At 38.5% G+C, this 23,153-nt stretch overlaps 1 protein-coding gene across 1 annotated transcript in view; it reads left to right on the top strand.

Moving 5' to 3' along the window:
* CAPN15 (calpain 15) overlaps nt 1-21,345 on the top strand; it is a 1,742,089-nt gene extending 1,720,744 nt beyond the window's left edge. Inside the window, exon 14 of the mRNA XM_044088958.1 lies at nt 7,758-21,345. Coding sequence (XP_043944893.1) covers nt 7,758-7,935 — 178 coding nt within the window. The 3' untranslated portion in view covers nt 7,936-21,345. The remainder of the gene's footprint in view (nt 1-7,757) is intronic.
* The last annotated feature ends 1,808 nt before the right edge of the window (nt 21,346-23,153 follow it).

The following is a 23,153-nucleotide window of genomic DNA, read 5'->3' as shown; positions in this document are numbered from 1 at the left end:
TGCCTCCTGCAAATCAATTTGAAATACACAAAGTGATTTGCAGTAATTCATTTTAATGGAGGCATCACTCACTGAAATTTTCACAGTCATTTGGAGTCCATTTTCTGAGTTTCACTAGATGACTATCTCATAATATTTAATCAAGTTTACTTTCCAGCTCTAATCAAGGCACTTTCATGTAGACTGATTTAATGACATCTGTCATTTTCATGATATGACATTTGTCTACATAACTTTAACTCAGACATTAATATTTTCGGCACACTTTAGAGATGGTAGCCTCATGATATAAAAACTATTAGTACTACCATCTGATATGATTTTTTTTTTTATAAACACACTTCACTTCCCAAGAATCCTTCCCTCAATAAAAAATATCTCTCCTAATATAATGAATGATGAACTGTTAGAGTGCATCTTGGAGAACATAGTACAGTTGTGTATAAGGAGCTTCCTATAACAGCAGCGCTACAAGAAGAGGTTACACTAGGAGTAGACTACCCTCCCTGTATTTCCCAGTAGGATTTCTGTATACATTTCATTAAGAGAAGCTGGCTTCTGCAAGCATTTTGAATTTATAATTCCTAGTGCAGTGGATACAGGAATATAGCCTGCATGTCAGCCATTTACTGTATTTACAGCTAGAATCATATGAAGTTTTATAGGTATGTTTTAGTCAATTAGATGTTTAACTAATTTTACACTTTCAGATCTATGATTGCTACTATTTTTCACATATAGTAGAATCTGTTTCATGATTACTTTCCTACTTCAATGATTAGCTTGTTTTTGTACTGTATGCAAGAAAATAACAGACATTCTTATACACAGCAATATTTTGCTTCCTGCCTGATAATATTGTGTTAGAAGAATATTTTTCATTTTCCATATTTCCTAACACACTAGTTTAATTTATATGTTCCTGTTCCTTCTGTTTCTAGGTTATATATATATTTTGGAAAGTAAGAGTTGCATTCACAAACAAGGTTATATATTTTTTCATTGAGCGTAGAGGCTGTACTTCTTTTCTTTTAAAAATGTTAGTTTACGATTTTATGCATAACTTTTTGTTTATTCTGTTACTGCTTCACATTTACTATAACTCGTATTAGTACACCTGTCTTCCACAGCCATCCATTGCGCAGGATCAAAGAACCAAGTTAGCTACTGCTGCACTGATACTCATGCACATGCTCATCCTGTCAGTCTGCTGGAATCTTCCGAATGACAAAATATGTATTTTTTTTTAATTTTCTTATTATGAATAATATTGGGTACTTCCGTATTATCGCAACCAGATTTTCACAGTTGCGAAATGCACATACTTCGGTAGAAACTAGGCCATGAAACAATGTAAGGTGGTGTTGAGAGTCTGTATTGTTGTGGAATAACCTCCGATTACCTTCGGGAACACAAGCATTACAGAAAACCCTCTTCCTGTTTTTTTTGCGTGCATCACACACGCATGCTTGAATTGCCATGGCTTCTTCCTGTCTGACGAACGGATTCTTTTCATTGTGTAGAAGGAATCCTTCAGAGAAGGCAAACACAGACACAATTCCGATGGTTTTGCTCACCTTCATTTTTTTGACGCTTTGTAAATACAGAAATGGTTAAAAGTAAGCAAGTGTAGTTAAGACAGTTTCTCAGTGTCTGTGTTTTACTTCTCTGAAGAATTCCTTCTACAAATTCCAGCTAATCCAAACAATAGTATGATAGCACCCATGAAAACTGTAGCGTGCATGTGTAATGCATGGAAAGCAGGAACAGAATCCTCCTCTTACTCCAAAAAGCAATGTAAAGTTTTTGGGCAATAGTAAATCTTACAAACACAGTTTCAGTGTTGTCATGCACTTCCATCTGTGGTGGTATGCGGAGTTTGGAACCACGAAAATCTGGTTGCGATAATACGCAAGTACCAATATTTACAGTGCTGTTACCATATCAAATTTATAACTTAAACACCATATCAAACAGATGTATATTTCCGTATAACTTAGTGTGACAGTTATAGTCTTTATTACTAATTTTCCTGCATTATATAAAATCTTTATGTACTCTCGCATGATGTATCATTGTGTACCAACATGCCTTGCACGTACAACTCCTTTTGCACTTTACCTAATAATGTTGCTTTAATGACATTTTGGCTTATCTGCTAAGGTAACCAAGTACTGGCCAGCTTTCAAAAGTTCCAACTACTCTCACTCTTTCTGTGACAGCTGATTGACTGAATATATCATATGAGGGAAACATTCAGCTGTCACATGAAGTGAGTGTTCAGTTTTTTCTGCCATCCAAAGAAGAAAGTCTTCTCTCTCATTACAGGAGCCAGTGATGATTTCTCTAGCTTACTGCTCAGATAAGCCCCAATTTGGGGAACCCTTCCTCTCATTTTATGATTAGATTTAATGTTCTTTTCTTTTTATTTAAAAATATTTATTGTGATTCTTTATTTTCTATCAGTGTATATAGTAATTTCTATGGGGATTTGTATTTGTAGCAGTGTTTATTTGCCTTCCTCTGTCACTGGCCTGACTACTCATGAGACAGATTCAGTGGTACTTGAGGAGTTGCTAGACACAGCATATTCATCTCTTGAATTTTGGGTACCAGTACTGGGATTTGTGAAACGGGAACTGCAGTGGTGCAGGGATTAATGTTCTCTGAATCCAAGACTCCTGTTCTTTCTTCAAACCCTGTCCAGTCTTTCTAGATGGACTTTTCAGATTTTTCATGGGGAGCAGTGTCCATGGAAGTTCAAGTGCAAAGCTTGTGGGGTTCTTAGGACACACCAAGGCACATAAATGCAAGAGATGTTGGCAGTTATTTATGCTTAAAAAGTTCTTCACCACTTATAGACTCTGGGTCCACTTTCAGTGGTCACAGATGACAGTATCATGTCACAGTAGTGTCATCCATGACAGGTGCCTTGCTTATTCAGGTACCATGTCAGTGGTAATGGTCACAGACACTGTCAAGATGTGGTACCTGAACAAGTAAGGAGGGTACAAGGTCATACCCTCTTTGCCAGTTAGCAGTGATATCCTGGGAGCTGGCTGTACAGCATTTTTCGATTCATAAGTCCTTGTGCATTCTGTCAGAGCAAAACAAAGTGACAGAGTAAGCATATCATGGGCATACCCTTCATATAAAGGTTTTCAGAAATTGATCCTGATGTGGGGGAACACCTCAAATAGATCTATTTGCTTCCTTTCATAACAGACAACTGTAAAAATTCTGTTCGAGACATACTTGCAACCATGTTTGGAGGACATGTCCCATATCCCTGTATGCATTTACACCCTTTCTACTGATTCGCAAGGTACTTCTAAAGATTTAAAAAAATGCCAAAAATCATTGTGGTTATCCCCCTTTTGACCCAAGTTGGTTCTCTATTTTAATGGAATTGGCAAAGGTCAATCACCACAAGCTTTCTCACAGGCTGAATCTGCTCACATAACACCAGGGGTGAATGGTCACTTCAACTTATTGCATGTGCAACTGAAAGCCTGAATGATTCTATTTTGATACATTTTAGGCACTTTTATTTAAGGAAGCAGGAAAACCTGCAAATAGAAAGTCTTACATTTACAAATGGAAAAGGTTTTCTTTTCCATTTGTAAATGTGGTGCTGCGGTAGCATTGTCGCCTCACAGTTAGACGTTGCCCGTTCGATTCTCAGTTAGAGAGTGTCTTCTGTGTGGTGACATGCGTGAATGGGCGTTCCTTCGCTGAAGGTTGTGCGTTAGGCCCGGCAAGCCAGTACGTAAAAATCTACTGCCAATTATTAGCAGACCGGAGTTCCGCTGTGGCGACCCCTAACCGGGAAAAGCCGAAAGACACAAACAAACAAATGGAAAAGGTTTTCTAGTTTGGTGCCTAGCTAATCACAGAGGTCCCAAAAGGGGTTTTGACCCCTCTGGTTTTGCAGTATTCGTATGAGCTATTTAGAGATGGGTTTTCATATGCTTCTACCCAAGTGCATATTGTGGCTTTCTCAGATTGCCTGCCAGTGGAGCTTCCTCTTTCATCTCTTTTTGTGGTGAAACAGTTTATGAAAGGAGTATTGCACACAAGATCTTCTTGAAAGCTAATTCCTTTTCCCTGGGTTATCAACTTTATTCTTGAAAAATTGACCTTACCTCTTTTTTATAGGTTCATGAGTTCATAGGCAAGTACTACACAAACTGCCTAACTGGACCATTTTAAGTCTAGTCAAATTCCCACAAAGGTAAGAATCGAACAAAAAAAAGGTAAGAATCAAACTTTGCACCTTGTGTCTGTGAAGTATGCATCTTAACCATTATGCCAACCACCCAACCCACATTGTCAGTCTGTCTGTTAGGCTGATTTAGAGTTCATTACTTTGAAGACTGTTTTTCTCACTTTTCTTACATCTGCAATGTGATTCTCTGAGTTGCAAGCCCTCATGCAGGGTCAACCCAACCTGATTTTTCTAAAGGACAGAGTTGTGATATGCACTAATTCATCATTCATGCCTAAAGTTGTTTCCTAATTTACATTGAATTAAACCATCAGTCTCCCAGTGTTATATATATTGTGATATAAAGAACAAGGGAGGAAAGATTCTACATACCTTGGATGCACACAGGCAGCTCAGGTTGCTGCCTTGATTGAAAAAAGCCCTCTAGGGATGCTGAATAGCTGTTTGTCTCCTGTATTGGGGATTAACAAAACAAACTATTACACTGTGTTTTTTTCTCTGTCAGTTTGTTACTCTACTGTGTTTTTCTCTGCCATTGTTTGTTACTCCCACCATGGTAAATCACTTTCAGCAAGGTCAAGGCTCGCTCAACTAGGGCCTTATGTTCTTCAGTGGCACATTGAAAAAGGGATGGACTGTAGAAGTATTCTAGAGACAGCAACCCGGTCATCTGTTCGTACTTTCACAAAAAAAATACAAACTGGATTCCTTTTCAAGGTCCACAGCAGGCTTTGCTAGGACCATTCTCCAGCAGTTCCTGGATCATGATCATTCCACTTTCCAGTGTAGGGTAAGCTTTGGGAATTTACCCAAAATGCTACCGAGGCAGTGGTAATGATGACTATAGTACAGTTGCACAAGTGCTTCTTACCTGTAACAGATGTTCAAATTCCTCACTGCTGCACTCAACCACCGTGTTGAGTTGGGTGGTTCGGTTGTTATTGGATTTGTTTTTTTGTGTGTTGTATTTGGCTGCAAATTTGCTATTGCTAGATGATTCTGGCTTCGCATACTTTCCTCCTCTTCCTTGTGGAAGCTGAAAAGCCTGAACATTCACTTCCTGTGATAGCTGGAGACTTCCCTCTCAGGATATGCTCAGTAAATCAATTATCACGGGAAGGTAGAGGGAGTGGAGTCTGAACTTTTGAAAACTTTCCAGAACTGGGTTACCTTGGCAGATAACTCAAAACATGACTGTGGCAGTGAGGAAATTGAACATTTACTGTTGCAGGTAAATAGGACTTGTGCAACTGTATTTACAAACCCAGGCTGAAGTGACCCAAGTGGGATCAGTCCACTATCCTGGTTAACAAAGTTAAATACATAAAATAAGAAATTGAGAGCAACACAGGATATTATGTGCCTCGCACCACCTTTATATGAGTAAGTCAGCTAGGTATAAGGCCAGCTGTGGTTTCTCATAAGGAATATGCCACTTCTGGGGAGAGATTCTAGCCATGGACATAGGACACACAAGGTGGGTAAACCCAGCTGTACAGGTTTACTCTTACTCTGACTTCTCTTTGAAGATATGCTTTTATATGTTTCAGGCACAACTGCATTTTACTGAGGAAAAAGAAAAACGCTTAGCTTGGCATTCTTATTGAGTCATTGTCAAAGTCCTGATGATTTTTTGGGGAAATTTACTGAAATGATGCTGTGGATCTGTTGGATCTTTGGTGATACCTAAGAAGTAGATGTCAGACAGTACAGTCTTTCCTTATTTATTTCCCATGGACTATAGGAATGGAGTGTTTTTTTATGGGGCTGTTTGAATGGTTGTCTCTTAAGTACCATGGTCCAACCTACAACATATTGAAAGGAAAACAGAATGAAAGCCAAAGACATTTGCAAGAAATTGTGAAGGAAAAAGATTGGTAATGAGCCACCCTCCACCATTAGGGAACTGTGTTTGCATATCTGTCATTTTGCATTTTTGTAGACTTTCTTGCAAGCTCTTTAAGACCAGATATTGTACCCTTGCATTTCCCAGAAGTGAAACACTCCCAGTCACACACCCACTGTCTTCCTGACCTTGCCTATTGAGTCCATTGTCCATGCTGTCAACTGGCAATTTCAACAAGTCTTTCAGGGGGAGGATAATTCTCCTTTGGGTGGATTATGCTACTTTTCTTGTATGCACTGTGGTCTCGCCACTTGTCCTTTTTTAATATTTACCTAGAGCACTCCAGAGAAAGTTCCAGGGTTATCCTGATTTGCACCATGGTGACTCAAAAGATTTTCGGTCCTGGTCCTGAAGTAGTTTACATTGGAAAAAGAAGAGGCCTGTGAATTTTTGGATTTGCATATTCTACATTCCTTTTTTTCTGTTAAGTCAGCCGTCACCTTATGGAAATGCTGCTCAACAGGCAGATATTTCAGTAAAGGAACAACAACCTCTGCTGCTCTTCAGAACCATGTCTACAGTAGACAGTTTTAGTATGGCCAAGGCCATATGTGTGTGTGTGTATTTATTTGTTTCCTTTGTGGTTCAGATGAGTCCTGGGAGGCTAGTGGACTGTTTTCAGAGGAAACACAATGTGGTATTCCTACTACTAGAGGAAATTTGACCAGGCATTGGGGAACTTCTCCTATTCTTTTTGGTAGATGCCATGGGATCTGTCAAATCCACATCAGTTACCACCAATTGGAGCAGATTATCCAAAGGACAACACACTGTGGAGAACATTACCACCCAGTTCTGCACTGCAGTGTCAGCAGTCCAATTATGGAGTGGTAATAGAACCCCTGGCCTTCTGGTCTTCCATCACAAAAGGTGAGGTTGCCACCTGTCATATTACTGACAGTGTTTTTACATATTACTATAGCTTGCATCTGTAGAGTTTGATTTTTTTTTTATTTTATTTTTGTCAGGGTTGTTGTACAGAGCATCATAAACATTTCTTGTAATTTGGCATTCTTCTCTCGTAGTGTAGTGCTGCACTCCATGGGGCTGTGCTCAATGTTCAGACTGCTCTAGGGATCCTGTCAGAGTTGCTCAGGGTGGCAGGAGGAAGTGCTGTTCAGTCCATTAGTATTGCAGTGTATGTGCGTGTGTGTATAAAATAAAAAAAATATATATATATATATATATATATATATATATATATATATATATATTTTTTTTTTTTTTTTTCTGATTAATATTTAATCCTAAGTTTGGTGAACTTATTTCAAAAAACTGTTTCTTTCCTGCTGTCTTTTTTTTTTTTTGGCTGAATATGTTATGCCCCGTGAAAATGAATTAGAACTCATATCAAAGTATGAACAAAGTTTGATAAATGCCTTTTTTAAACTGTGTTATTCATTATTCCAAGAGCTGCATTTGCTCTTTCTGTGCCATTTCAGATAAGCAAAAACTGTATGACAGTAATACATGTTGATGTGTGTAGAGGTTTCCTAGTACTTTGGTAGTCTTTGTGCTACCAGTGCTTATTGCTGCCTATAACCTGCTTAGTAATGCATTGTGTATATAGTTATAAGCTCATTTTGGTTTGCTTTACCTGATGTGCTTCACTGTTCTCCACAGGCAGGTGTTGGTGATTTTATCGCAGCTGGAAGGGAATGCTGGATTTTCCATCACTCACAGACTTGCTCACCGGAAGGCTACTCAGGCCCACCTGAATGACTGGATTTCTTTCAAGGGAGCACACAGCCCACCACTGACGCCTGATGTGTCAGGACTTCATGGTCCTCGCCCACTATGACACACATCATCTGGCTTCCTGTGAAACTGGCCTAGAATAAATCTAGTTTTAAACTCTTGCAATGTAAGCTGTGTCTCCCCTATTCTCCCCCCTATAAAATGATATGTTCTCATGCCAAATTTTAACTGTCTTTTAAGCACCATTAAATATTTTGGTTGGGGGGAGACAAGGACACATGCATTGATGCCGTGGATTGGTGCACTTTATCAAGCCACTGGCAGTGGATGATTTCTTATTTGCTGCCAGAAGGATTCTCAGGACACAAACCCAGGGGCCATAGCATGAGGTGTGCAATGTAGAGTGTGAGAACTTAATGTCTTACATCACCAAAATCTGGAGGATCCACATCAGAGTAATGGAAGATGCTGTCAAATCCAGGAAGATGTGATGGGAAGCCCCCAGCTGTCAACAAAATGAAGACAAAAAATGTATTTTCATTTATTTTAAATCTTTTTTAAAACTTGAGACAGCTGGTGCCATCTTGTTTTGCTGTATAAAAATTATGCACAAGGAGCTGCCACCAGCGAGGGGATCTATTTTGTGTTCTTTAAAATGCACAATTCAATCAATAATGTCATCTAAAACCTTATGGGTAGCCTCTCTCCATTACCCTCCATGGAAGGAGCTTGTTTTATAATAACTCTGATGTACTGAGCCTTTACAGGTTGAGTTGTATGTCATATTCTTTAGAGATGGGCAACACTGCAGAGATTTGTTTGCTATTAATTGTAAGTGCAGAGATAATCACTAGGTTTGGGCTATGTAACTACTGCAGTCCAAAACACACTTAGCTTGTAAGTGTCTGCTGTATTTTATGAAGTATTAACTCATCATCATGTCGTGTGGAAGTCTCCTTACTGAGTGTGTAATTACCAGTTAATTGCCAGCTTTATAAAGTCTGGTAGTACCTGGATACACTGTGAAGTACATGATTTCCAGATTATTACAAGTTGCCTTGTATCCACCCACTCCCCTACTGTAACCTCATCAAAGAAAGAAAGAAATATGTATGAGCAGTAGTCCCCTTTAAAGAAGATGGAACTGCAAGAAAAAAAAAGTTTTTAGTGCTGCTCTTTGTTTTGATAATGTAAAGAAATTATTACAGTACTGAGGTGATAATGTACATATCAGGCCACATTTATTGTTGAGATGCTACAAAGTTTGGTAAAAAAAAAAAAACTGGTAGCTGAGTAAGACTAGCTAATCACTACCAGGCAGGAGGGAGAGGGGATGAAGAAATGGTTTCACATTTTGGGTTGTACCTCACCAAACACTGTCATACTTTTGGAGCTGATAGCTTCTGTTGATACACTGGTATGTCATGGATTTAGACCCAGGTTTCAGACCTGCCTTGGAGTTGCAAGTATAAGTCTCCTTGGATTTGAATGGATCAGGAGACCATCATCTCGAGTGTGCATTTTTCCTTTAGCCAAGTACAATTTATTGAGCTAGTTAATGCTGTAGACATTTTAGGTTCTTCACAAAGCATCTCTAAATGTGTGCATGAACATGTTCATACTTTTAATAACTGTCATGTTTGAACATTCCTGGTGGGTCGTGTAAAAGTAGCCTATGCTTTACAGCATCTTGTTACTAAAGGCAAACACAAAACAGCTGAACATTATGAGCTTTCAGTTGGTTAATGCTGTCTTTCTGTGGGACTGAGGAGGGGGCAGCCAAGCAGTACATTTATTTCTTTGCATTTTAATTACAGAAAGACTTATTGTAAATATGTGTTTATGACTTTTTTTCAAAGTGTACGGATTTGTAAAAGAAAATCTTTTTAGCCATAAATTTTCAGATCAGCCCAGTTTGCTAATTAAAATGTTGTGAAGTACTACGTTTATGAGCACACAGCTCCCTGACCAGTGTTCTTTGGTGAGTCTCCCCTGTTTTTAGTGTAATTTTCATAGATTTCAGGAATGTTAAGAAACTGTCATTTGTTTTGGTTTAGCAAGTCTTCATGTGTGGGGTGATTCTGTTTGCACTTTTTGTCCAGCTTATTGGGATAGTATTTGAAAAGCTGGTACAATGCATCAATTAGGCATGAGCTACCTAACTGCCAGCTTTATTAAAGGAATCATTGATTTTTTTTTTCAGATTTATAGACATACTTATTTGGCTACTTATTGGTTGCTTGCATGGCTTGCCCAATTACCCTTCATTACTAGTGAATACTTTTTTCCGACTATAAAAGTTCTTTCTTTTTTAACCTTAAGTAACTATCACTGCTAATTTTTTTTCTGCAATAGATTGCTTAGATGAGTACTGCCTCTCTAGCACCACAGTTCAGCTGTTGTCTTTTACAAACACAACACAGGCAGAATAGAAATACTTTCAGATTTTTAATGTAGTTGACTTTTGTGATTTTTTTCATGATATGGCAGTAGTGGGGTTTTAATGTTAGCTTTTAGAAGGTAGTGCTTGTTACTTTGACTGTAATAGACAAATGGAGGGAGAGGTGTGGGTGCATGGTGCTAATTGAGTAATATGAATGAGCTTGTAAATATTTCTCAAATGATGGGGAGGCTGTTTTCAGCTGAAGTGCAGGAACAGTCACTGTCAGCATTACAGTGCTTGCAGCACAAGCTCATTTTTTATTAATTGTTCATATGCAGGTTCTGTGTCATAGGAGGTAACTAGGCTAACAGCCCCAGGGCCCTTACAAGCTTTGCTAAGTTCAACCTGTGTACTCAAGGGTGTCTGGTTTAAGCAGACACTAAAATCGGCACCTAATTGCACCTGTCCAAGAGGGGGGGCACAGGTGGAACCTCCGGAGTGATTTTCCGGTTACCTGTCCAGTCATCCAAATTGCATTTAAATAGGGCCAACAAGGGGCTTTGTTTAACATGAATAGGAAGCTTGTTCCGAAGGTGGGGCAACCTCTGTGAGACAACTCTGTCTTTCCAGCAAGTTCTGTTGATGTCACATACATTTTATTCATGTCCATGTTCCTGCCACAAGATTAGTACAGTACATGCCTATCAGTTTGTTCCACTGGTCTTTCAGTAGAACTTGTAACTTTTATTCCCTTATTGACACTTGATATTAAACATGCGTATTGCTTATAAGTAAGTGCAGCAGATTGTGCACTGGTTCATACGTTCTAGAATCACTTTATTTTTCACAGAACATGCAAGATTTACAGGATTGTGTATATGTAATCAGGAGAATTGCCCGAGTCTTAAGAGATTCTTTCTATTGCTGTCTATGTGCACAGATGCATATGAATCTGAAGGTTTCTGTGAGTAAACTGGACAGGCATACAATAATAATTTCAGTGAATGCCAGTAGCATGCGTCAGTGTTGAAAATCATTTTACTTGCTTATTGTGTTTGCTCTTTTCCTCGTTGTCAGTGAATGTGGAATTCGTATATATATTTTTAGATTGGTGAGGGTGTCTCCCTCCTCATAGGAGGTGCAGGTAACATGCCAGCATCCAGTCCTACAAATTAAATAAGCTCCTGAAAAATAACAAAAAACATGCATAAAAAAGTGTTTTTACATATACTAATTTACGTTATTGACACTCACCGAATTACCTTAGATGAATCTGCATAAATCTATCTGTGGTCATGGGCTCCTTTGAGAACATTTTCTGTAATGGTTGAAGAGGATTTTTTCATTTTGAATCCTTCTGTAGATTAAATATGTGTGTGTTTCCATGCATGGTGACCTAAATAATTAGTGTGTCCTACCTTGCATAAGAATTTCAGCAGCATCCTGCGAAAGCTTTTCTGTCAGTTGAAGAGCAGTTTACCTACACTGATATCATTAACATCTGCAGGAAAGAAAATTGTTCTGTCTCTTAGTAGAAATAATGTTTTTCAGTTATGGTTGCAGCAGTTTTCCTGTTCATGCATTGACCACCGAATTGCATATCTTAAGATGAGAAAATTCACAAGGGTTGCACATCTCAAAAAGGAACCTTATGTTTGTAAGGCAAATACCTTAACCATTAGGCCACCCTCCCAACTCCTCCCTAATAGATTAGTACAGACTTTATTTGTTGTTTAGTATTGCCAGCTCGTAAGTCTGAAGAGATCAGAGAATCAGGTATAGTAAAATATATTTTCAGTCTGTAGTCATACGTTCATATCTCTTTCAGAATTTGCTGTGTACTACTGTTACTGTCATTCATGATAAGCTGATTTAAATGTAATGTAGGCAATTCCACCAAATATCAAAAATGTCAGCCTGTTTTGGTCAGACCTTTGGAAAGAACTGCACATAAAGACAGTCATGACTTGTAGTGAAAAACAGGCCCCCCCCCCCCTTTTTTTTTTTTTTTTTTAACATGCAGTGGGGGTACCTGTAATAACAGCTGGGAGCAGGCACTGCTGAAGGTTTTTTTGAGCCAGTGTAGTGGAATAGCTTTTTCTCAGTGTTGCTTCTTATTGTGCAATGATTTTGTAAGCTGCCATTTAATGTTCCTTTATTTAGGTTTTACGCATAAGGGCTATGTATCCATTCAGAACAACTCAGTTTGCTGCCTAGATCAACCCCAAATATGGGGGTCTTTTAAAAACTGGCCATGCATTGACATCCTGAAGGCCAGTGAAGATTTAAGATAAGGACACTGGCTCCAAACGTGTTATTCCTTAACAATGGAGACTGCAGCCCTCACACTTCACCTAACATGAAGGATGAATGTGTGTTCACCAGTCTTTTGGTGCTGAGGCTGATGTTTCAAACACTGCAGGCCATGGATATGCTTCCAATGCCCAGACCTTTTACAATGAGTTCAGTAAACCAGGTACACCTTCCAACAGTCCAGATTTTTGCAGAATGTCTATATTTTTTGTCTCATATTTTTGGTCTGTTCCTCATAAAACTTGTGGTTTTCTGGTAATTTTTAACTATGTAGGGGCGTGGGGGGCTTTGCCTCTCCCATTATTTTTTGCTTTGTCCAGGTTTCTTGTGCTTGAAGGTTGAGAGGTATGAAAACGGGCGAGAGCTGTAGTACCTTAATAGGGCACGATAGTGGTAAGTGTGCCATCTTAAAAGCAGGATCCTCTCCCCAACATCTTCATGGAGCCTGTGCATGTCAGAGAATTGGCTAGAGCTTCTGCATCTCTCTGGGAGCAGTTTAAATTCCAGAAGATTCCTTCAGTATAGCAAACATCTGAGGCTCCCTCCTGGAGCTGTTACTTGCTAAGACGAGTATTCGTTTGGTCTTCTGAACATGAGACAAACTGGAAACTGACTTGGTTAGTGTACTTGAAGATGCAGTAGAGCCCAAAATTTGCTCTCTTCTATGGTGTTGGAGATGGTGAAAGTAGATGTAATGTCCCCTTTTTTTTAAATTTAGAGGGAGGAGTCCTTTAAGCCTTCCTCCATTTTTCATTTGATACATTGCCTTTCAGTGTAATTTCATGCAGAAAGACGAAGGCTTGTGTGTGTATTGCCCCTTGATGGATCATATTAGCTTAGTTGTAAATTCTTTAAGTATGGGCCTCTGAAGAAATGGAAAGGTGGTTACTTTTGGCAGAGATTCTGGTCCCTCTAGTAGTTACAGTCCAAGTTCTGTTCTTTCTAGAAGAAATGTCAGAGGTTTTGAATGTTGCTTTCAAAGCCTCTATTGGACGACCTATAAGGCGAGTTGAAAAGGTTCATTTTGCATGATATACCATGTTCAGTTTAGTACTATGATGAGTCAGCTGTAGGCTGTAGTCAGACAGCATCTTTAATACTATCTCAGGCTTCCGCCACCAGTCCTCATAATGCATTACACCTCCCCTTTTTCTCCAGATGTTTGCTGTGTTCAAGCCAGCATAGGTAGGTGTTCTCAACAAGTTTAGTAGGTATTTCTTCAGTTCTGCTGAAAACCGTCTGTGATCAGGTCAGAGATTTGCATTTTGCTAACTTTAATTGCTGTTTGCAAGTTTAAGCTGCATCATAGTTATGTTTTGCTGTGTTTCATTATCCTTTCTGTTGCTTCTAGGTTGTTGTTTTTGTCAATGACATACAATATTCTGATGTTTCTCTAGCTTGTTTAGGAAAAAGTTGTTCCATTTTTGCTAGATTAAAGTAATTTTCTGTCATTATTTTAAAATGGATAATGGCAAAGTTTCTGGTTTCAACAAAAGGTACCATATGTGGCCATAAGATTTCTCCTCAGGACACTTTCAATTATATATGGTGCATCTGATGGTAGAACACTTTGATTCTAATTGCATGATAAGTTTGGTTCCAGGATACACCATGAAAGAAAAAAATCACATTAATTTTAAAGGGATTATGGCTTTCTGAATCAGCTAGTTCTAAAAGTGAAAAAAAAGAAGTAAGAGGAAAGTGGTTTAAGCCAATATTGTAAGAGGTCTATATCTCCTTTATTCCCATAAAATGAGCAGATGCCCCTTGAACTGCATAGTGGCAACTATTTTTCTTTGCACCTCCCATTTCTAGTCATAATATAGTCACTGCAAAAGGCAAAGGTACACAAGGGGAAGGTCATACTTATAACCTCATTCTGGCCCAGACTAGGTTATGTTCCCTTACTGTGACCTTATCTGTTAAGAAGTTTTTTTCTCCATAGACCTCACAAAGTCTTCTATCACATCCATCTGGCAATCCTCACCCAGGCATTCAGTCCCTCAGTCTAACTCCATGGATTCCTCAGTGTCCCTAATGGACAGGGATGAGTTGTTCCTTTCTTAGGGTTGCACAGATCCTTACAACTTCCCAGAAACTCTCCGTCAGGAAAATATATAAGTAAATGGACAACATTTTCATTATGTGCAGTGATTCCTGGATTATGTTCTAGTGGTTTAGCAGATTTTGAGTGATATTTATAACAGAGGCTCTAATTACTCTATAATCATTTATTTAGCATCCATTTCTCATTTGCATTTTTGAGGAACACAGTTGTGCTTAGACCTCACATCGAGGAAACCTCTCTCCCCATAGGGTTTAAACTTTATATTAAAAAAAAGTGCACTACTCCCTTTGAACCAGTAGCTACAGTAGAGCTGAAGAATTTATTGTTGATTTTTCTTTTCCAAGAAGTAACAACGTAGGCCAAGAGAATTTTTGAAAATAATGCCTTATCTTCTGAATCATCTAAATCTCCCCATATTTTGTCCACATAGATGGGGGTTTCCCTTTGAACAAATCCAGATTTTATGCAAAAGTGATAGCAGAAATTAATCTTACCAGTCAGTCTTCCTGGCTTCTTTTCTCAGTGGTGTATTTGCTTCGTTGCCTGGATTTTCATGGTCAACTATGATTTTATTCAGACAAAGACGCAAGAAAAATTATCAACTATTTGATCAATTATTTTTTCTTTGCTCCAGTCAGATTGGGAAAATTGGGACAGAAGGTTTCAAAGGTTTCCTTGTCTAGGTAGTTGACAGACTGCATTTTATTTTGTGAGGAAGAATACTGAAAGACCTTACCAATCAAACCTAAAGCAAATTCCACTAAATCTTAAGCTATTCCTCACTTGACAGTATCTGTGAATAACCTTCAGGGCCACTATATTTTATCATATTCTGCCTTTATTCCACCCAAGAGGTTAGATGTGGAAACTCTGACTTAATTTTGATGTGGACAGATTGGATCACACAAAAATAAGAAAGTCATTTGCTTACCATAATGGTAGATCTTCATGGTTCACATTTATCTAGTTCAAAAAACAGCTGATCTGCTCCCTTTCATTTGAAGAGACTGGCAGAAGTGATCCTGAGACCATGCTTATTTAATTGTACTTACCTGCACTTTGTGCAAACTTGATCTGGAGAGAAAGTGAGGGGATATGTATTATGGGAAATTTTAGAGCCACAGAGTCTTAAAGGTGCTGAGAGACTGCTGCCTGCAGCTTGACTATTCATGATGTTGAAGTGGATGAATGCAGATTGTACAGTTGAAATGTTATGGTGAATACACAGCTTTCTTTTGTTTTGGATGAAGAGATATCCTCTTCCTCAGAATGTTAATCTCTGGGCCTGCATGTCATCCCCTCAAGAACCTTCTAGATGTTGACCATTGTTGCACCAGCAATGTAAGTGTCTTTGTTTCAGCCTTTCATGTTTCAACAGAGATAAAAGAGCTTTTCTTTCAGCTGTTGGTTAAAGTTAGGACTCTGACTAAGCAAGTACTTGTGACATAGATTTTACAAGAGATCCTTCATCTCAGATCTTCTCTGAAGAGCTCTACTTCTCCTTAAGATTTGAACCTCATGAATGCACTTACTGATGTGCTAATCTCTGAACTATCTGATTCACCAAATCTCATGATCTTAGATCAAGAGGTCCTTTATAGTGGGTGGAATAGTTGGGTGCTTTCTTCTGATGCCTTCATGAATGCCTGTTATAAAATGTCTCAGGTCTATGTGCTTGTGGGGGGATTCTTCCTTTGCTGTACACATGACGTCACTGCATATGTTTGGAGATGTGTGCACCATATTTTCCTTGCTACTCATACACTTCTACTCTGAAAATTTGAATGTTCACATTTCAGTGTGCAAGAAACATAAGCTTTTAAAATGTGACTGTGGCTGCCTAGTCATGATGCAGAGCTGCCACTAATGTGGGTGAGAGAGACTGCTAGTTTAAAGACAGGTTTAAAGCAAAAAAGCAATACCTAGTTTGTGGTCCAAACTTGAAGCCAAGCAGAAAGAGAGTGAGAGAGAGACTGGAAGAACTGTCTACATTTCCCATGAAATAGTGTAAAATGAAGGCATATCTGCTTCTTGAATTCTGCTTGTTCCTGTAGTCCCTCTTGATCACCTGTTTGATATTTTCTAGTGGGATGTATTGTCCAACCTATGACAGACATGTTTGAGACTGAGTGCTTGGAGACCTCTCTAACATCTGTTCTTCAAAGCAAGACCCACAGTTTAGTACTACTTCCCATTACTGGACTAGGCCAGCCAGTGCCTCTTTGACTTGTAGAGAGGAGTCTTTTAAAACAAGGGTGACATAAATTCAGTGCTATGAGATACACTTTCTCTCTATATTCCCCTTTGATTGGCAATTCCATGGTAAATGTTGAAATGGCTACTGCTTTGTTTACCATCTCCATGTTTGGACCTTCAGCCTCCTAGTTTCTGTCATTGGCTTTTGAGAATGTATTAATTGTGTTGTGTAGGATGGCTGAGCAGATGAGTCGTTAGTTAACAACAAAAGTCATGGTGCTGCCTTTGATTCTACAAGACTCGTACAGCATCAATCAAATGTTTGATCTATCTGATTTTTTCTTTGGTTTGGTAGTGAATCAGAAATTATCCTAGAAGTTGTAGTAGGAAAATAAGTCTGCTTCCTAGTTCTGAGTCTTCAGTCATTGCTAAGAAGTTATAGTATTTTACCAGCCAGTGAGATAATTTCTTTTGCCATTTCCCTGTCTGATCAAGTGCATCCTTCAGTGGCTGATTGGCTGACTTCCCAAAGTATTTTTTGAATTCACCATTGGGATTGGCTAAGATGAAGCCTTTAGTTAATCCACATTTGATCCTCTGTTTTGAAGCACTAGGACTGTTCATCTTCTGCCCTTAAGAAGTTTTATTTCCACAACTATTCTTTCCTTTATCTAGGCTTAGCATAGTTCTGAGAAATATGTATCCCCTCACCCCTACAAGGGCTCTAAGACTGGATAGAGTTTGCAGGAAAATTGCATTAGGTGTTTTATAGACTTATGTGCTTCACTTTCATTCTTTAGTGGATAGGTTTTGAATAAACTGCTTATTCTGCCTGATTTGATTGAGAGGGAGACCATTGACAGTGTGTATAATGTTCTTCAATCCAAGTTCAGCAAATGTTTTGAACGGAAGTGATTATGTGAATTTTATTATTTTGTTGTGTCAAACATTGAATAAAACGTTGGGAATATAAAAAGTCTTTTTTGGTTCCCACCTTCTTCCAGTATTGCTGTGGGCAGTAGATTGTCAATTTCTGACCTTTCACTGAGATTAGATGACATGGAAAATGGGTCCCTGATCTGTGCTTTCTATATATAACCAGTAATCATTTTCTTAATTTGCCAATACGGAAGAAGAATGACAATTATGATTGGACACAGCTTAATTTGTGTTTGCTTGTTTTGAAACCCTTCAGAATGAACCCTCAGCTGTTACTTTCCTTTGCCAAAGGAAAGGTAGCACATAGTCTAAGCACTGTGCAAGTCCAGATGATTAACCATTTTTTCCTGTATGATGTCCTTACATGCATTGAATTAATGTCATGTCATTACAGCAGGATAGTGACAGTCTCTACAGCTCTGTTCTGTAACATTTTCATAGGTCACATTTTTGCTATTCCATATGGTCACATTATAAAGTGCGACATCGTCTTGGAAACTAGAACATCTTTTGAGAGAATAGTAGTATAATAATTTTGTGTTTTTTGCCTTCTTCACTAAGAATAGCTGTGGGTAAGAATAAGTACAGTTCATGACTGTCTTTTAGTGTTTGTCTGGCTGTATTTAATGGCAACACTTAAGCATTTTGCTCTTGCAGTAGGTGGTTTCTTAACTTAGGAATCATGAATTTTTTTTCTCGGGGTGTATTGTGTTCGGTATTGAAAAACTTCTTTCCCTTCTTAAAATACTTTTTGCAAGAAAGTTCACAGTTGAACATCCAGTCTCTCAGGCTGCACGTTTTATGCTTGCCATAGAAATTGATGGAAAATGGAGGGGTCAGCTTTAAATATCTGCATATGGCTGTGCATTGGTTTGTATGCATTTGATGTACACGTGCACACAGACAAATATATGTATAGGTATCTCGTATGTCAACTGGATGAACATTGCTGACTCAGTCTTTGCACTTGTAGATGCTAGTCTCCGGATTTAAAGATTTTTTTTTACCTGCTGCAAGAAGTAAGAACTGGGTTTGATTAGCAGCTGTGGAGTCTTATGGCACTGGCAGGGGAGGGAGAGTGCGTCTCCAGGGGCAAACATGTTACTGTTTCCCTTGTGGAGACCTGGGAAACTACCGCAGATGCTTCTGTAGATGAGTGGGGTAGCTTGCTGACATCATACCTTTGCAGAATTGAGAGGCAGTTCATTCTGGTTCACTCATTACACTTCCTGTCAGGGAGCAGTGCTGGGCACGCACAAGGGTTTTATTAAAATTAGAGAACTCCGGGGCAACAGTATGATGCTGTCCTTTGAAGTCTCAATCTCCTCACTGGGACCAGTCTGTAGTAGAAAAAGTCCAGGGGTATAAAGGAGGGGTAGGTAGACCAAATAAATGAGGAGAGGCACCATGAAAAACATAAGGGGAAAAAAGATTATAACAAAATATATACACAAGTATTTCTTTTGTTGGACTGTAGTGTATGCATCATCATTTCTCATTCTGTAGTGTAAGCAGGCAGATTTGTTCACAGCCTGTTTCAATGTGTCTGCAAGAGCATGTGTTTCTCTGCATGTGATCATTACCTGCATTTGCCTTGATTTTACTGTGCAAAAGGTATCCAAGCTAAACTTTGCATTAATTTAGAACTACAGAACATGGTGACTGCCCATTAATTTGTGTTTCATAAGTTGGTCTTTGGTTATTAAAGTGTTGAATGATTGTATTGTTAGTGGTGTATAACAATAATCCTGTTTGTTAACAAGGTAGGCCCACTGGATGCACAATCCCTTTCCTGGGGTGACCCAGGACCAGTGTCTGGTTTAAGTGACTTACTTCAGATCACACAGGAAGCAAATGAGGACTGAGGGAATCAAACACTGTACCAGAAGAACTACAGATGACAACCTTAATCTCTGCATCAACATCCAAAGATGTTGATAAGTAGAGACAACTGATGACAATCATATAATTATCACTTAAATTTTAATTCATATAAAATACACTAATGTTGTCCAACTTTCTTGCTTGTATACGAAATCAGAAAATCCAGCTTCCCACATAGTGGCTGTCCATTTGAGTTGTGTGGTAGTTCTGAAACCCATAAAAAATGAAACATAATACTCTGCAGTATGCTTGTTTTGTCATCTGAAGTCATGTCTGGGCTAAGGGAAGTTATTTTATATTTCTTAGCTGTTTCATTGTGCTGGTAGCACTTCATGTGAATTGTCACTGGGTCATTGAAATGTTAGTTATCGGTAAACATAAGTGAAAATGAGGCATTTTGAGATTTGGTTAGTAATGCTGACCACAAGAAATGGGATTTTCTGGGATTGTAATTTGTTTTGTTTAGGAAGTCTGCTCAAGGACATGAAGAGAAATGGAATTTTTTTAAGATAGGAGGTCCACTGTGCTTGGGAAGCCTGTTCAAAGACTGAAAGGGTTAAGTTTTCCAGCAAAAGTTAAGTTAGTATCCCAGTGGGAAATATGCATCTGATTCTGAACTGCAGGTGGTGAAGTTGCAGTAGAGAAGGGGTTCCAATGTTTGTTCTTGATGTGCAGTGTTGTCATTCTCTAATCATTGTTTTACTTTTTCCTTCTCTACTGTGACAACAAGCAGCCCTGCTGTATCCTTTTGCCATGCAGTTTTCCCAGCTATGCCTTACAGGACTTTACCTTCTTGGATGCCTGATGAGAGAGGAGTAGAAGGGTTACAGTCCCAGGTTTAATGACGTTCCTACAGCGGGCTCATGTGCTTCTTTATGGTACTGCTGAAGTTCGCCTCCCTTTGTTACTGCAGTAATTTTATTCTAGCTAATTGTCATCCTTTTCTTTTTAGCAATGTAACCTTTAACGTTAAGGATATGGATTTTAAATGTCTCTTTTGCCTTTGATCAAAATATTGCTAACAGTTACAAAGTCTGTAACCCACACCCACTTCCCCAAAGATCAGTGTAATCTGTGTCCTAGGTGGGTGGGAAGCATATGATTGGTGTACCCTGAACAGTGCAGATTGAATTTAAGGCATTGTTAGAGGAGTATTTTTAGATGTATTTAACACCAGAAGTATTCATTTATTTCACTTGAGAGGACTGTGAAGTAGAAAAATATCAGATGTCTTCATTGTGACACAATAAATATGTAAATAATACAGAAACTTGCACAAAATATTTGTTACACTTTTGTCAGTGATTGATTTACTGGTAGAGATGTACACTATGCCCAACTACTCAAAAATGTTGAACACTCCAACACTGCTAAAGTTGAATTTGGAGTCACGTCATGGGTAGACCAGTTAGTGTTAAATATGAACTGTTTTTGTGATTTCATCTCTGTTAATATGTTCTGTGTAACTCTGGTACAGATGAAAATGTTTGGAAAATTCCCCATACAGAAGGTTTATGTTGTATGGCTCCTTGTTGATTAATATGGACACCTTTGCTGTGAATGTTTTTAACTATGTAAAAACTGTCCTGCAGTGGCAGAAAATGTTTAAAACTGAAGGGAGAATCTGCAAGATTATAAATAAATATATAAACTGTAAATGTATAATAAATATGTAAACGGCTAGTTTTCAAACTCAGGTTCTAAAGGACCAAACAAAGCTTGTTTTCTAATTTAAGGCTGTGAGTGCTTTATTTCTTTTTGTAATGTTATTTCAACATCATTTGCATTATAATGGACTTGTGTTCAGGCAGCTTTTTGAATTACGGTACATAATTTCCATTCATATTGAAACGTCATGAAATATTGATGTAATAAGGAAGAACAGGTGAGCATTCAGTTTACAACTAATATATATTAAGCCCATCCACACAAAAAAGTGAATTCTGAGTCACTTTTCCTTCATTTCCAGGAATCATCATTCTTGTTGTTATTTTTGCATGGCAGAACTGTGCAGCACTGTGTGACCTAATCTAATATGTTCATTGTTGTTTATAAAATGAATCTAGTAAAAGACTAGTGGCCTTTCTTGTTTTCCTGAGTGTTACAGCTGCCATTTACCTTATTTATTATCAGCTTCCTCACATGCATCTATTGATTTATCTGCCACATATTTTACATTTCATTCTATGGTGTCATTACCCTTTCAGAAATATACTTAAAAATACTTAACGTTTTTTTTTACCTGTTTTATTATTGCTAGTTTTCTTATCACTAGTGTTTGTTGGCCTGAATCACATAACCATGACCCAGTTGTGAGGAGGTGTTGCTGTTCTGCTGTGGTAGGGTTACGTACCATTCAGATAAGCACTGGTGTTAAGGTCCTCATATAGTGTTGGGGTACTAGTAATGGGGTGAAGCACTACTGTCAGGTAATAGATACCAGTTTTTTTGTTACATAGTTAGTATTCTGTTGTTCTCAACCTAGAAGCAGACTGTAATAGGAGACCTTTTTCTCATCACTTAAACATTTATTTCCATTATTTGTTTTCTTTACTTCACTTTTTGACTGCTTTTTTCTTCTGATCATTTGGCATGCTACGGCAGTTACACTGCTTGAGTTCACAACTGTGCAGTCACCCAAGAGGCAGCCATACAATGAATGGGAGAGGGTGTGTTACTCATTCAATGCAGGCAATATGATCCCTCAGTAGCCCTGTCTTCCTTGAAGGCCAATGAATCCTGGCAAGTGTTCAGTCTTCCATGTATAGATTGACATGATCCATGTCTTGAGATGTGCACTGAGTAGGCTTAGCCACATCACTTCTGTCCTCTCTGTGTTATAATGAGGGTTCCACCCCTCTCTGTCAGGGAGTTGGAAAACATCCCATTGCTTTTATATTTAATTTTATGGCTGACTTTGCTTCCCATGTATTTTCCCCCAGTGTTGTGGCAATAGTCTCCACGTATTTCTTTTGCCACGAGGCTTTATGTTAGCATACTCTTGTGTGTGGCTGATCATATCTTTTGTGTACCAGAACTGGTCTTCAAAACAGAAAATGTGTGATGCCATACACCTTGTAATCTTTTTCCCATGACGAATTGTCATAGCCATGGGCTGAGCTAAGCATATGCCATTTATTGCACAGCATACCCTATTTAAAAATAATTTTATTTTTGCAATGAGTTGTGCTAGAATTTTAATTAAGAAATTGCAGTTAACATGGTTTCGTGCCATTTTTAGTAAATGTTTTTTTTTCCCCAGAATGTTTAGTTGATGTGAATGAGTGGTTTGCTTGGGCCTGTATGTTCTGAGGTTGAGAGGGGGTTGCATTCTGACAGATGTTATAGGGTTACAAAAATCTTGGGTATGACCCTCATCACAACAGGATCACAGTTTGAACATAAGATTTTTTTGACAACTGAACCTTTGTATCATTTCTCTTATATGTGCACCTCATATCCTTTTCATTCTGTCCATCTTTTCCAACATATGGGGCTTTGAGCCACTGCTCAGTTCCTATCTGGCAGAGAGTGTACT

The sequence above is a fragment of the Protopterus annectens genome, chromosome 12.part0 (assembly GCF_019279795.1).
Source record: "Protopterus annectens isolate FY-2018-M chromosome 12.part0, PAN1.0, whole genome shotgun sequence".
NCBI lineage: Eukaryota > Metazoa > Chordata > Ceratodontiformes > Protopteridae > Protopterus > Protopterus annectens.
This window is presented reverse-complemented; position numbering and strand designations above follow the sequence as displayed.